The sequence below is a fragment of the Schistocerca americana genome, chromosome 3, assembly GCF_021461395.2.
Source record: "Schistocerca americana isolate TAMUIC-IGC-003095 chromosome 3, iqSchAmer2.1, whole genome shotgun sequence".
Lineage (NCBI taxonomy): Eukaryota > Metazoa > Arthropoda > Insecta > Orthoptera > Acrididae > Schistocerca > Schistocerca americana.
Genome location: NC_060121.1, coordinates 522710400 through 522726479, shown reverse-complemented (window position 1 = coordinate 522726479; position 16080 = coordinate 522710400). Strand labels below are relative to the sequence as shown.

At 41.7% G+C, this 16080-nt stretch overlaps 1 protein-coding gene across 1 annotated transcript; it reads left to right on the top strand.

Annotated features, from left to right (window-relative positions):
• The first annotated feature begins 3145 nt into the window (after nt 1-3145).
• LOC124607005 (cuticle protein 38-like) lies at nt 3146-5263 on the top strand. Its single transcript, XM_047139155.1, has 2 exons — nt 3146-3207; nt 4954-5263. Exons 1-2 carry the CDS (start codon nt 3196-3198, stop codon nt 5185-5187), a joined length of 246 nt encoding a protein of 81 aa, XP_046995111.1. The 5' UTR covers nt 3146-3195; the 3' UTR covers nt 5188-5263.
• Nucleotides 5264-16080: the final 10817 nt, after the last annotated feature.

Below are 16080 nucleotides of genomic sequence, written 5' to 3'. Positions count from 1 at the left end.
GTGATAGCAAAGTGGAACATGCAAATGAGGGAAACAGTTAATATGAAATTACCCAACTTCCTTCGACAAAGAAGATCTGCTTGTGTAAAATACCACCTTAACATTGAGAAAACAACCTTAGCAGATAGTACGTCACGAGAACGACGATGTGCAGATGCAAAACTCGGAGAACCAAGAATTAATCAAATGCGTAAATAATGCACCAAATGAGTTGTTACTATGAAGAAAATTCAGGGGAATATATCTGATTAGAAAACTTACGATTATAAATGATAAATTATTGGATTGTTCGCAAACACATACAGGAATTTTTTACTTACTACTGCAAATGTAAGTAAAGAGAAAGCACTGTAGAGGTACATAAAGAACAGACTAGCCAGGGGATGGGAAGTGGAACAGTCCTCAAGTACTAAATCTGTAGGTAAGCAAACTATGATAATCCTTATCAACAGCCACAGGATGCAGAATATCGACAAGTTGCTAATGCTACCACGCCAGATGTACAATTCGAGCACGTAGGTATATGGTGCGCACGTTTCGCAACAGGCATCACATTTGTAGACTTGAATGGATTCTTGCTAGAAAGTTGGTCATTACAACACAAAAACTCTACCAAAGGGTTCTCGACTAATAATGGCTGACACAACAGAATTTGTATTTAATAAAGTTCAGTCCTGTGGAAGATAGTATTTAGCAATAAAAGCCCTTCGACTTCCCGGTGACGTGCGTATTTCGTAGAATACAGAGTGGAAAATATCATCAGCGACAAGCAGGAAATCGAGCCGAATGAATGTTGCGAATAATTCAGCGAAGTGCTGCGATGACGTGGAAATTGTACAGGCTATATTGTTGACGGATTGCGCTAATATCAACTATGATCGTATTTTCAGCTGCCGCAGTTTTAATCTTTCAGGTGAGGAAAAACTATATGCCATCCTTGCCTCACATCACGAGGCACGACTCCCTTCTAATTTGTGAGATAGAAGACTGCCTTATATTCTACCATCCTGTTTGAACGCTGCCACAGTAATTGGAACTTCCAGCACTTGTTGCCCGCTAGAGATTGCATTTTCCTAACGTCTGTACTACAACTCTGTTCGATATAAAAGCCTGTGAATACCTGTACAACAGATATACTCACCGCTAGATCGGAAATGAAGGCCCTGGCTCGTGACCAGAGTGATTGTCGGATGTCATTGAAAAGAATATCTTCCTATGGGCATCCTTGAAGACGTTGGTGTATTAATCCCAAATACGAACTGACGAGAAACTGATTCGTAGAATCTGCTTGTCGTATCAGAGATATTAGAGAAAGGGTGACAAACCATTACATTCAACTGATATAAAAGCATTGAGACTGGGATGTAGTCACTTTCTACGCTTGTGATGAGCCTAGGCTGTTGCTGTAGAATGTAACTTGTTGTAATATCCTCTTACATGTATATAACTGCGATCCTCAAACGTTGTCTACTATTTGGTCAACTTTCATGATTTAATGAATACAACGTAAAACCAACTACAGTGAAATTTGCCACTTTGGCTGGTTTTCGTTTTACTGATTAGCCGAAGTTGATGACCGGCGATTGTTTCACTATGCTGGAAGTTCCTTACATTATTTAAGTTTCACGCATCTGTTACTTGCAAGCTGCTGTAATATTTGTGCGCACTAATCGATTATGTGTTCCTTGTTCGGTATTGATGGTTCTATCCTGTGGTCTGTTGAGGAAGATGGATGGCATGACAATACTGAGAAGGAAATAATGATGTATAACTGCAGTTAGGGTTTGTGCCAGTGATGACAATAGTAGAATTCCGAACTGCATTTTCTCTGCAGATGAGTACCTTAAATCAGATAATCCTCCCGGATCTTGCAAGCTTGGCGAACCACGTTTGAAAAGTATATTTCGTGTTACGCTGAGGAGCTTGCAGTTTTTAATTCACTTGGGACAGACTCGTGTTTTCTATCTCGTATACAGATTGGGAACCGAAATGAGCAGAAAATTCTCATCTATCCGGAATTTTCTTGCTTTCAAGAAGAATTTGAAACGATTTGTGTGGTTGACAGTGGAGCAAGTGCCATGTATTTCTGAAAACACTGATTTTGATGTTCCATGTAAGGAATCTGTACCCTTTGCACTCTAATAATATAGATTAATTTCATATCTTCAATCATTATTTACATTTCATTACTTCATCAAATTAAATTAAATTATACTTGAACTGATGCCTCGTATACCAATGACAAAGAAGCATAACTTCATGCCTTCAGCGTGATACTTACTTCTGTGACAGCCGATTCTCAATTCTTTCACAAACACTTACGAAACAACAAAGTCATTAAGTGTAAACCAAAGGGGATCGCTGCTGTCAACAGCTGACACTAGTGCTCCCCTTCAATTTACATTTAAAGTCTCACAGCTGTGGATTCTGCGTGATCTCTCTCCTTCGGACACTTTAGAAAGAACAGACACATGTAACAAAATCATTAGTACTATTCAAATAAATTGTTTTCTATTTCGCATAAGGTAATTTTTTCTATCGGAAACTTCCGACCAGCAGTTCTTATCCAATGTTCCATAAAATGTCTATGGAAATACTTTATTAAGAGCTTTTACAGCAAAGTATTCTGAACTATAGTGGAGAGCCCACTCATAGCACATTTTTTTTATTAGCAGTAATCTAGAAATTGTTCATAGGAAAAGGAGTAGAGTCAGTGGTGAGAAGTTCACTCACTAAACACTAGTGAATTATTTCAGATGTGAAAATATATCCATTGCATGTAGTATGATTGTAAGTAGAAAGTTGTCCTTCATGGGAAGGATAGATTAGGTCATGACATTACTTTTTGAGGGCACTACTCATGTTCCAAAGTGGCCATCGTTCTTCAGGGCCATCGTGTGTGGAACTGTTATGTCCACTTGTAAGTTTTAACGTTCTGACAGCATATACGCTTAAGGTCTGGGACACCCTGTATGTGACATCTGTCATGGCCTCTGCCTTATAATGTGAATTACGGGAGTGACGTTCTCTACGACAAGTCTGCGGCCAGTAGGTGCACCGCCGGACTCGGCTGTCCAGGGTCCGCTGCAACAAGCAAGGCCGAGCGGACGGTCGCCGGGCGTGGCTCTGCAGGTATATAAACCCGGATCCTCCCTTGGTCAGCACAGTCTGCACCGCCGACACAACACACGCAACATGTACAAGCTGGTGAGTCGCCGGAGAGAGTCGTCTCCAGCTGGCTTCATTCGCTTTACTTCACTTCCATGCTACACTTAGAGATATTGGAAGGCGTGCGTATCACTCGTCCCAAAAACTTCTTACCAAGTAGAGAAATCTTCGCTACCTATTTTGGTCACCGATTGTAAAATATGTTGATTAAGTTCGCTATCTGCATCTTATTTATGTCGGAACAGCCCTTGCAAAGGTGTCAAATAGATAAATGAAAATGAAGAGCGCTGGAATTTTCTCTGCTTCAGAACATACTTTTTAAGCGTACGTGGGTTTCAGCGTCCGTTCCGTGTTCAATCTAACTTTTACGAGTATGTGTTTGAGTCACGTTGTTTTATAACTTATCGTCTCCGCAACTGTTGCAACAAGGGCAGAGCAGTTGACTGACGACGTAGTCACATACAGAGAAAACTCAGATTGAAAATACAGTTTCTTCATCCAAAAAATTTTTAACGTGTAATCGTTCCATTTACTGAGTGCCGGACTGCATAAGAACAAATCCTGAAGGAAACTCTCACTAGTCTCACTCCTCATTTTGCAACAATTTTTGGAAATGATACGAAAAATTTCACTGTAAAGAGCACTGTTAACTTGGTATTGCCTCGCATTTTGTTTTTTCAAATTCACTACATCTCGCAGCATTTCTCTCAGTTTTTTGTCTGCTATTATGTTTCAGTGCTTAAACGTTACTGCTTAAAATTTGAAAAGTGAACCCATTGATAGAAATATCTCGGATCACTGAGACAACTGTTTCATTTCCGTTTGCTCATTAGGGTCCTACTTGTGTGTAAAGCTCCTTAAACTTCAGAGGTAGCAAAATTACAGCTTTGTTTGTGACGGACATGTAAAGTGAATATATTCTTCGGAGATAATTTTCCTGAACTTGTCAGTTATTCTAATAATAGAATCGATGTCTTCTACAAATAACCATACACTTCCCACTACCGCTCGATTTTCTTTATTTCCATGGGATTTTCTTTTTGATTTTATTCATTTTACCATGGCAGCTGTAAAACTGGAATGAGGCTGGATACAAATGTTGTTATAGTACTTTCTGAATCAAATCATAGTATTAAGCTTCGTAGTGAAATTTCGAAATAGAGATTCAGTGTAATATGCTTATGTGATGTCAATGTGATAGTTGTATACTACAGTGCATAATCGTTCCTTACGTAGCTGCTGAGACTCTTCGTAGCGGTGTTAGATACAGTCGATGGAACTTCATAAATATTTCATCCAAATAACAGATGGATGATATAAGCTGGTAGAAACTTCGAGAGGACATCATTGCTCACTATTGGTCCCTGACTAAAGCGTACTATGCTGCGAGACGCAAAGAGGTTGCCGGATGTGAAGGTGCAAAATTTGTTTCACAGGCATGATGAATACGCACGGAGAGATGCATCTGCCAGGATGTTACGAATCAGCGCTCACTCCACTGCAGAATTAAGATTCTTTGTGCGGATACGACATAAACTCATTAAAGCTTTCTGCCTGATTCTTGCATTTTCGCTCATATTCGCTCAAGACAAAACATTTGCCCATACAGGACAAGGATTGGAAAGGAAATCTGGCGTGTCCACATCAGGGGAACGATCACCTCTTATGCTTTAGACTATTTAGGGAACAGAGGAAATCGTAAATCTCACGCATACGAGAGGTGTCTGAATCCACGAGAACGGTGTTGGAACACAGCGACGTGAGACGCGTGCTGTGTGCTTACAGGTGATCCTGCCCCTGCTGTTCGCCGCCGTGTCGGCCGGCTACCTGGGAGGCGTGGCCGTGGCGCCAGCGGCCGTCGCCGCCCCCGTCGCCTACGCCGCCCCCGTGGCCTACGCCGCCGCGCCCGCCTTGGCCGTGGCCCCCGCTCTGCGCGCCGCCCCTCTGGCTGTCGCCGCCCCCGCCATCGCCGCTCCTCTGCCCTACGCAGCTGCGGCTCCGATCCTCAAGATCCACTGATCGACAGGATTACTGCAGACGCAGAACCATTTGTAAATACGTAAATAATACGAAATACATAACCAAACAAATCTAATTTATTTTGTGTTCTCTTTTCACAACTTCTCCTAAATATCGTCCTTCTGGGACTCAGGAAAATATACACACTCTAGTCTAATTTTACAACAACAAGATCAGAGCCATCACTTTGAAAATTAATTAACTCTGAAGCTGATTCGCTGACTCAACGCATTTCTCACATTGTAGACGAATGAGTGATAATCATTCAAAAAGCCAGATTAATCCTCTAGGAATATTATTCACACGGGATGTTTACAAATCTGCCTCAGACTGCATGACAATAATTACCAAAACTGTAGACTTGCTAAATCACTATCGCACGATGTATCATATACATTCCACAGGTATTACTTTATAGTTCAGGGTGATCTGCTACAGCACCTGTAGTATGTTGTATGGAAATATTTAATCTGTCTTAGCCCCAATATTATCTAGTACTATAAAAGTGCAGTATAGATGTTCTTTGAAACGATTGTCGTTGCTCTTAGCGCAACACAAATCGTGGGTTAGAGTGGTAACAAACAACACTCGTATTCGAGGTAAGTCTCTTCTGTTCACCTCTAGCAATGCAGATTTACCTTCCAGTCCTTTTACCTAAACATCCAAAAAGCTGTTGCAAGTAATAAGAATTCGACTACCACTATAGTATCGGAAGTATTTTGGTCGTAATAATCTAATCAGAGAGTTTGATTGTAGGTCTACATATTTTTTTCGCTTTCTAATTTTAGCAAGTATCTGTCTCCTTAATCGTATACATCAGTTACCGGATATATACAAAACACAGAAATGAAAGTACTGAATTTTTAATTATTCCACTTTTACAAAGGTATTTTGCCTTTAAATGTTTGCTCTGTTATCTTCCACACACTACACCACACCATTCTTCACCTTCCGTTGTCAGCTCTGACTCCCATTTCTTCAGTTATACTACTTCCCCCAAAAGGCTCCCCTCCCCCATCCACAAAGGGAGAAAAATTGCGCCTCTCCTTCTTTTTCTATCCCTCTTTCTTCTATTCTAGGTAGTTCTCATGCGACAGTGCACATCATATGGTCAAATCGTCTAAGTGTACTGTCGAAACTACTACATCAGCTGCATGCTAACGCTGCTGTCATTATATACCCCTTGCCATTGGTTCTGGTGATTACTATCAAGAATCAGACTTACCGGTGTCCCTGTTACGTGCATTACATTTCTTTAGGACACCTCGCAACCAGTAGGCCTAGCATCTACTTCACAGATAATTAACGCTCTCATTTGCGCTTATTCTACTCCATGTATGAAAGCGGAAGAACTAAGTACATCCACCTTACTGTCGTAACTCCGGAAACAACTATGTTCCGAAAAGCTCAGAGAAGCATGATTCAGTGAGTCGCAAAATGTTTGCAGACGAAGGTAGGTGTGTTTGACCATTTACTCTTAAGACTACGAACGTTTTCTCGAAGGCTCATTGTCGCTGTTAGTCTATTTAAAATATAACAACTGCTGCACTTTGAATGTGCATGAGGTACAGGCTGTGTTTTTTTTTTTATTTTTGGTAGTACGGAGTGACCTGATGGTCAACTAGTGATCCTAATCCGTGTCTCTGGTTGAAAATGGGCAATAGATAGGACGGTAATACGTCGAACTACTAATCCATACTATCCTTTTATCACATCCATTGGTGATGGTGATGGATGGATGGAGATGGTTGTATGGACGCACGACGGCAAGGTCTTCAGCGCCCGCTCAGTAACAGATTGAGTAGTGTGTCAAGAAAAGACTCAGAACAGTAAGATAAAACTGAACGCAAAACACAGGTAACAAGCTTGGAAAAATATGGGCCTACCCAAACCGAAGCGTGGGACGAAGCATGCCGCCAGCAGTAAAACATAACATCACAGGAAGAAAGTGGAGGAAGTTAAAACAATATCGAAGATGGAACTGGCTGATTGACCGTAATAAAAAAGTGAGGAGCCAGCCACTGTGTAATACACTAATACCTGCAGCCTAAAAGTTTAGGGCAGAGTCGAGACACATTACAAAACTTTAAAACCCTAGACACACACGTCTCATCATTAGCTAGAACACAGGGCAGATCCCCATCAACTTCTGCTTCTGCACTTGCATCACGGTATAAAATGCAGTCTGTTAAAATGTGGCGGACAGAGATGTGCACACCACAAGCATCACAAAACGGGGGATCCTCCCGCCGTAATAGAAATCTGTGTGTGAGAGGACAGTGCCCAATCCGAAGACGCGTGTGGGTCACTTCTTCCCGCCTGAGCAACCGGCAGGAGGAACGCCACGACCGAGTTGTTGACTTCACCAACCGCATTTTATTGGCCGTCACCGCCAACCATTCTTCCTCCCACAACTCCATGCACTTCTTGTGGAGTACAGAAATTTCAGACTGCAAGGGAATAAGACACTGGACCACATCCTGCTCTCTGCAGGGTTCCTTGGCAGCCCGATCGGCCTGTTCATTGCCCCATATTCCTACATGACCAGGCAGTCAGCAGAAGGACACCTCCTTACCCCGCCGTTGGAGCAACCACAGTTGGTCATATATCAGCTGGACCATCTCCTCAGCTGGGTACAGATTCTGCAATGATTGTAAGGCACTAAGAGAATCGGAGCAGAGGAGAAATCGATCGCCCCGAACACGATTCATCCGCTCCTGTGCATTCAGAATCGCGTGGAGCTCCGCTGCGAAAACGGTATATTTATCAGGGAGGCGAATCCGGTTAACATGATCAGGGAACACTACAGAACACCGAATGAAATTCTCCTGTTTGGAGCCATCAGTGTAAACAACGGTAAAAATGTGATGCACATCTAAAATGTTAAAAAACAGAGAATGGAATGTAAGACCTGGTGTACTATCTTTCTTAAAATTAGTCAAATCTGAAATAAGTCTGGGTTTCCGGAGGAGCCAAGGTGGGAATCTGCTCCGTCGTCCAAATAAGTGCAATGGCCACAATATGGTTAATTAAAGTAGGAGGAATTACTGCCCTGAAAACAACTGAAATAACTTCTTCATCCCAACGCAATAGAAACAAGCAGCATGCTGTAGCTTTAGGGAGATATACGTAATGTTTTACCAAGCCTCACATATTTTCTTACTGCTAGTACTACTAATTCACAGCTACCTTCATCATATAATGAGTTACCCGCATTACTGACTTCTTCTCGTTCTTCTTTGGCTCCTCCAGGTCATTTTAAGATAATTGTTATTATTATTATCATCATCACTTTTCTCTTCCGATGCTTATCACTAAAACGAAGAATTGCGCACCAACATTAATTTAATAGTTAAAGTAGCTACCTCTTTACTCTGGAAACCTTCCTAATAAATCACTTCCTTCATTCCATATACAAGATGATCGATACCTATTTGTTTGACATGCTTACTTCGTACATGTTTACATTTACCTTAGTTCTTTCTTTTATCTCTTTCTTCCCACACCAGCACCCCGCACACCCTCCTTCCTATATCTTTGTTTCTTTAGGTTTCCAGATTTAACTATTTCAATGATTTACTTGCTTAGGCTGTGAATGACTTGGACTTAGGTGAACACATACTTGTTCTTTTTGAATATGCAACATCTCATTGGGTGAGTCTAACAGAATTCCATACTTCACCACCAATCCATTCCTTACAATATTCAAACATTAGTGTCAGCTATTACCAATGTGAAATGTATCAGTGGGATACCTTCAGTTGTGAACGTAAAGGAAATCTCCTCATCAACATCTCTATTTTTGGTTCTCATGAAACCGGCTTATTACACACTGGGAAAGGTGAAGCCTCCGCTTACTTCTATTTCGTTCCCATATTTCTTTCTAAAACTAGCTTATTTGAATTCTCGAGTCGAAAATAAATAATGAGTCTCAGAATACTCTTTTTCAACTCTCTTTGTGATACTTCTTTCCCGTCTTCTTTCTCTATAAACAGTTCGTCCTGTATTGACAGCCACCCATGCTGTTTAAAAAAACATTTTAAAAATAGTTATAAGTTTGAGACATTCTTGGCACAGGCATCGTTTGAGCATTCTATGTGATCTCTATAATACAGCTATGTCTCTTATTGGATCTGAACTCTCCTGACTACCACGATCCTGACCGTTGTTCTTCTTTAATCCTGTTATTCCCATCAGTATGGTTCGCTTTATGATAATTATTAGGGTTAAGAGTATTATTATATTCTTATTATTGTTATTAAAATTGTCACTATGATATTGGTGATCATTCCATGCCCGACTGTTTCTCATCTTGGAATACTTTGGATTACTAAGCCCACTGTAATTTTTCCCATCATACCTTTGTGCAATCTTCCTTCTTTACTGGATTTATTTCCATTGCCTTTATCTTCCATTCAGTTAGAGGTTCACTTTTCGGGTTTATCTTTGTCTTTAATCAAATAATCTATCCGGCCTAACAACTCTAATAGGGGCTGGACCTGCGTAAAGGTTTCACCCAACAACTGTTCTCTAACCTTATCACGTAAGCCTGTCATTAAGAGCAAATACATTTCATTGACTGGCTCATCTAAGAACAACGCTTGGTTCAAATAATACTCAACTGATAGCGCTGTGACCGAATAACTCTACCTTCTTTTTCCGTTGAGCCTTGTCCGATCAGTACTTGGCCTTATACAGGGTGTTACAAAAAGGTACGGCTAAACTTTCAGGAAACATTCCTCACACACAAATAAAGAAAAGATGTTATGTGGACATGTTTCCGGAAACGCTTAATTTCCATGTTAGAGCTCATTTTAGTTTCGTCAGTATGTACTGTACTTCCTCGATTCACCGCCATGATTTCATACGGGATACTCTACCTGTGCTGCTAGAACATGTGCCTTTACAAGTACGACACAACATGTGGTTCATGAACAATGGAGCTCCTGCACATTTCAGTCGAAGTGTTCGTACGCTTCTCAACAACAGATTCGGTGACCGATGGATTGGTAGAGGTGGACCAATTCCATGGCCTCCACGCTCTCCTGCCCTCAACCCTCTTGTCTTTCAAAGCTCTTGTCTACGCAAACCCGGTACCAAATGTAGAGATTCTTCGAGCTCGTATTGTGGACGTCTGTGATACAATACGCCATTCTCCAGGGCTGCATCAGCGCATCAGGGATTCCATGCGACGGAGGGTGGATGCATGTATCCTCGCTAACGGAGGACATTATGAACATTTCCTGTAACAAAGTGTTTGAAGTCACGCTGGTACGTTCTGCTGCTGTGTTTCCATTCCATGATCAATGTGATTTGAAGAGAAGTAATAAAATGAGCTCTAACATGGAAAGTAAGCGTTTCCGGACACGTCTCCACATAACATATTTTCTTTCTTTGCGCGTGAGGAATGTTTCCTGAAAGTTTGGCCATACCTTTTTGTAACACCCTGTATGCCCTGGCGAAATCTTCAACAGTGGGAAATCGACTCCCACTGCGAAGTGTCTTCTTCTAAATGGATTATTGTTTAATCCGCATGCTTTTATAATTCTCCCCTAACGATTTCAAAGTTCTCTGAAAAGACTTTAGGATAATCACATGGAGCACTGAACCCTTCGGTTTAAACTGTGATAAATAGCGCCTACTAGACATCATCCGTAATTTTAATTCCTCCAAAACATCCCACCGACTAGACTTTGACCATTGCGTCTGATCATGACTCACGTTGTTTTTGGATGACCAGTTGTTGATATCAGATTCCCTGTTCGAATTAGTTCTTTTACACGACAAATTCACTCCAGTTAAGCTGTAGTATCAACTTCTCAGTCAGCCTCTTTGGGTCTTCTCTATTCTAGATACCATCTTTTCCCTAGATCATGAATCTGGGCTTGAAACCCATGTTTATTTTCAGACATCTTGTAGTTAACGTCCTTCAGTAAAAGGCCCATCAGCTTTTTTATACTCTGTGGCCCTTTTTCGTATCACTGAGAAGTGTCGCCATTTCTGATACATTTAACGCTGTAGTAGTTACCACCTTGTCACCCTAAACGTCTCTATTGCTTAACTTTCTCTATGCCCTTTAGCCTCCTACAGGCCATTTCCGATTTCGGTTTTTAAATCGTCCTGGCCCTTCTTTAACTCGGTTTTTACTGTGGATAAAAATGACTTTACCTCCATTTCCGTTTCTTAATTATTTAACAAGTGAGACAAATACAGAAATACTACGAATGCCCTCAAAATAGTATCACAACTAACAATAAATCACTGTTAGGAGAATAATGATCAAAAGACAGCCTTGAATGTGACACCCCACACACACAAGACACAAATAATAAAATCCCTTCTACTAATAAGGTAGTATTTTAAAGTCTCTGATACTGATGTCTAATAGACCGTATAGTTTCAAGTTCCTCTATGATACAGATTGGAGACTAGCAGGCTATATTTCGTCTCGAAGTTTCGCTTAAATTTTTGCTTCTCATCCTCGACGCTGCGATGTCCTGTTGTCAACCTGCACACACTTGCAAATAACTTAGACTAATGTCGACTGTATATTCTCCCTCAACAATCGTAGACTCTTTCTGCCGTCGAGTGATTATTTAATATTCAGTTTAATCAAAACAAATATATATTAACCAATTTTCTTACTCTAACAATAATTTATTTAATAATGACTATATCAGAAACAAGGTGGTAATCTAGGCTAAGCACAATTATTGCGTGTTGGTATCAAACAGCCACTACAGATTTTCTCCTATTCTATTTATTTGCGGGTTAAATTGCCTAAATACATCCTGGAATCCCGAGTCACCACTTGCTGTAATGCAGCGAATCTAAACGGTTTATAAAAATAGTTCAAATGGTTCTAAGCACTATGGGACTTAACATCTGAGGTCATCAGTCCTCTAGACGTAGAACTACTTAATCCTAACTAACCTAACGATATCACTCACATCCATGCCCGAGGCTGGATTCGAGCCTGCAACCATAGCAGCAGCGCGGCTAGGGACTGAAGCGCCTAGAACCGCTCGGCCACAGCGGCCAGCAAACGTTTTATAAGCATGCTAATTAACACACGGATGAGGAATTAAGCTATCAATGGCAAACAAGTATGATCAGTGATCCATACGTCTCATAATGAGACCAATAAAATTTAAAGATTTTAACTTCGTCAGGTTACCCCATAGCTGTTTAAAATTACCGTACGTATCCAAGGAATCACACTATGGCGTCTGTTTCGCCCTGCGTAGTAACACCTTAGTGGACAGAATTACTTGTTGTCGTCGGTTTTCCAGACATAATGCTGTTATCTGAGTACGTTTCATGGAATCCAAATTGTAGTGAAAATTTGAAGAGCGGCATCGTTCCCATCTAGTTATTTTAAATAATTTAATTTTATAATATCACTAGTTACTTTCAAGCACGTAGTCATTCTCATGTGCATCATTCCTGTAAACAAAATAAAAGAGAAGTCGCGATGATGGTGTATCCACATGCAACTTGCACTCGGTGGACACGAATCAGCAGTGCTTAATAAATTACTCATTCACAATTATAGGTCACCTAATAGAAATCCGTCGCTCTTCAAATTTATCGACACTGTGGCAACTATCAAGAAGTAGACAGTCCTAGTAGAGCTTGATAAAATGCCAGCGTACTCGTTGAAACTTCTGCGATTAGCCCTTAATGTAGAGAATTTTAATGGTGCAAACATATAGAAATGTGATAATTGTGTGTTTCACTAACAAATTAATGCACCATATCACATAAATTGTTGGGTAACAGTATGGGAAAATGAAGTGCAAGGAACAAAAAGCCCCTGGCGCATGTGAGTGAAGAGGCGTCTTGGTATATAGGTTCGCCAATGAAAAAGAATCTTCGTGGAAAAAACACACATCGATATTGTACAAAGAAGGGCAGTAGAAATAGTTGCAGCCTTACTTTCCAGAAGTCGCTTTCCGAAATTTTGAATGATCTCGGCTAGTAGATACACGAACAAAGACGTTCAACGCGTTAAACCATTATAACATACACCACTAACTGGTTATCGGGTGAAGCCATACGAATACTATTCTCTCTCTCTCACAACATACCCGTCCAAGGCGTTTGATGCAACGTTGACGTCTTATGTAATCTGGGAAGTGGTTCTTGTTGAAGTCGAAATGTCTTACTGCTATTAATTTGCCTACTGACATTTATGACTTAGTGATGAAGTAACGACATTATTGTACCTTAGTCCCATCTCATCTTTAAGTCAAACGAAAAGTTCTGGCTCTCTTGTGACGATGAGATTCAAAACACCAGACATTAAGCACTGAATCTTCGTACAACGACTCTTCAATGTACTGATGGGAATTTGACGATGCACAATGGCTGCTGTCACTCACCCAAGCGAAATGATACAGAGAAGTACTCGGTAGAGAATGTGTGAGAGATGCGTGCGGGCGTGTGGCAGCAGCCGTCTGGTGCATAGAAATGTCCGTTACAGCACTTTTTGGGTTGGGCAGCTCTCCAGTTCAGGAACGAGGGTCATTTGTGCGTCAGTTTATAAATATTTTCCCAGACAGTTTAATTTTGACCACACTGCGTCTTTCATTTGTAGCAGCAGTTATCCAATTAGGCATTCTGTTTTAGGTAGGAATCAAGGAGTCAACCAATACGTGTCCGCTGATATAGTGAAATTCTGCGATATTGTACGTTTAACATTTATACTCTCTATTATCGTCTGCATATTCCCAATGAAATAAAAAAAGTTCATTACTGCAGATACACAACTTCACGTTGTAATTTACACCCATCACCATCAACACCAGTTAAACCATTCTAGGTTAATGGAGAAAATCTCGTTTTACATGCTACAATTGATTATTAATTTATATATTTCTGACATTTTCAGTGTGGGGGCCATCTGCAGTGTAAGGTAACTGAAGAAAACTTCACAAGCTAATATCGCTACAGAACCTTTTTATTGAATGACTCATTTCGACAGACATACTGTCTGTTGGTGTAGTAAGTCATACCATATCACACAAACATTTCCAGTAACATGACGATCGCCCCACACCGGCATGTCAAATGTAATATTACTATGAACAAACAGAAACATAATTGCTTACGCCGATTAGAAGTATTCATGTTCGTCACTATCTGACGACTGACAAAGAAGAGCTATAAACACAATGACCATCTCGTACGTTCACCAGATGGTTCAAATGGCTCTGAGCACTATGGGACTTAACAGCTATGGTCATCAGTCCCCTAGAACTTAGAACTACTTAAACCTAACTAACCTAAGGACAGCACACAACACCCAGCCATCACGAGGCAGAGAAAATCCCTGACCCCGCCGGGAATCGAACCCGGGAACCCGGGCGTTCACCAGATGGCACTGTGGCATTTGCCTCGTTCAAAATATGGATATATAATTCGATACAGTTATTAATATACTAGTAGCGAACATTTTTAATTGCTTTGAAATATAATCCAAATCAGAGAAGTATAGAAATTTTATGAATAATTTAAATGTGTAAAATTCATATATTTTGTAGGATAAAAATATTTATGTCATATATCAGGCAGCAGAGAAATTACTGGGCTCGTAGTATGTTGAATGTAGAAAAGAACTTAAAAAGAAAGTTATCTTCAAGGTAGGTGAACATCAACAAGGTGGGTGAACAGTACCAAAAATTACATTAAATTTCACACAAGTATTTCCTCATTTTGAGTCATAAAACTACACTCCTGGAAATTGAAATAAGAACACCGTGAATTCATTGTCCCAGGAAGGGGAAACTTTATTGACACATTCCTGGGGTCAGATACATCACATGATCACACTGACAGAACCACAGGCACATAGACACAGGCAACAGATCATGCACAATGTCGGCACTAGTACAGTGTATATCCACCTTTCGCAGCAATGCAGGCTGCTATTCTCCCATGGACACGATCGTAGAGATGCTGGATGTAGTCCTGTGGAACGGCTTGCCATGCCATTTCCACCTGGCGCCTCAGTTGGACCAGCGTTCGTGCTGGACGTGCAGACCACGTGAGACGACGCTTCATCCAGTCCCAAACATGCTCAATGGGGGACAGATCCGGAGATCTTGCTGGCCAGGGTAGTTGACTTACACCTTCTAGAGCACGTTGGGTGGCACGGGATACATGCGGACGTGCATTGTCCTGTTGGAACAGCAGGTTCCCTTGCCGGTCTAGGAATGGTAGAACGATGGGTTCGATGACGGTTTGGATGTACCGTGCACTATTCAGTGTCCCCTCGACGATCACCAGTGGTGTACGGCCAGTGTAGGAGATCGCTCCCCACACCATGATGCCGGGTGTTGGCCCTGTGTGCCTCGGTCGTATGCAGTCCTGATTGTGGCGCTCACCTGCACGGCGCCAAACACGCATACGACCATCATTGGCACCAAGGCAGAAGCGACTCTCATCGCTGAAGACGACACGTCTCCATTCGTCCCTCCATTCACGCCTGTCGCGACACCACTGGAGGCGGGCTGCACGATGTTGGGGCGTGAGCGGAAGACGGCCTAACGGTGTGCGGTACCGTAGCCCAGCTTCATGGAGACGGTTGCGAATGGTCCTCGCCGATACCCCAGGAGCAACAATGTCCCTAATTTGCTGGGAAGTGGCGGTGCGGTCCCCTACGGCACTGCGTGGGATCCTACGGTCTTGGCGTGCATCCGTGCGTCGCTGCGGTCCGGTCCCAGGTCGACGGGCACGTGCACCTTCCGCCGACCACTGGCGACAACATCGATGTATTGTGGAGACCTCACGCCCCACGTGTTGAGCAATTCGGCGGTACGTCCACGCGGCCTCCCGCATGCCCACTATACGCCCTCGCTCAAAGTCCGTCAACTGCACATACGGTTCACG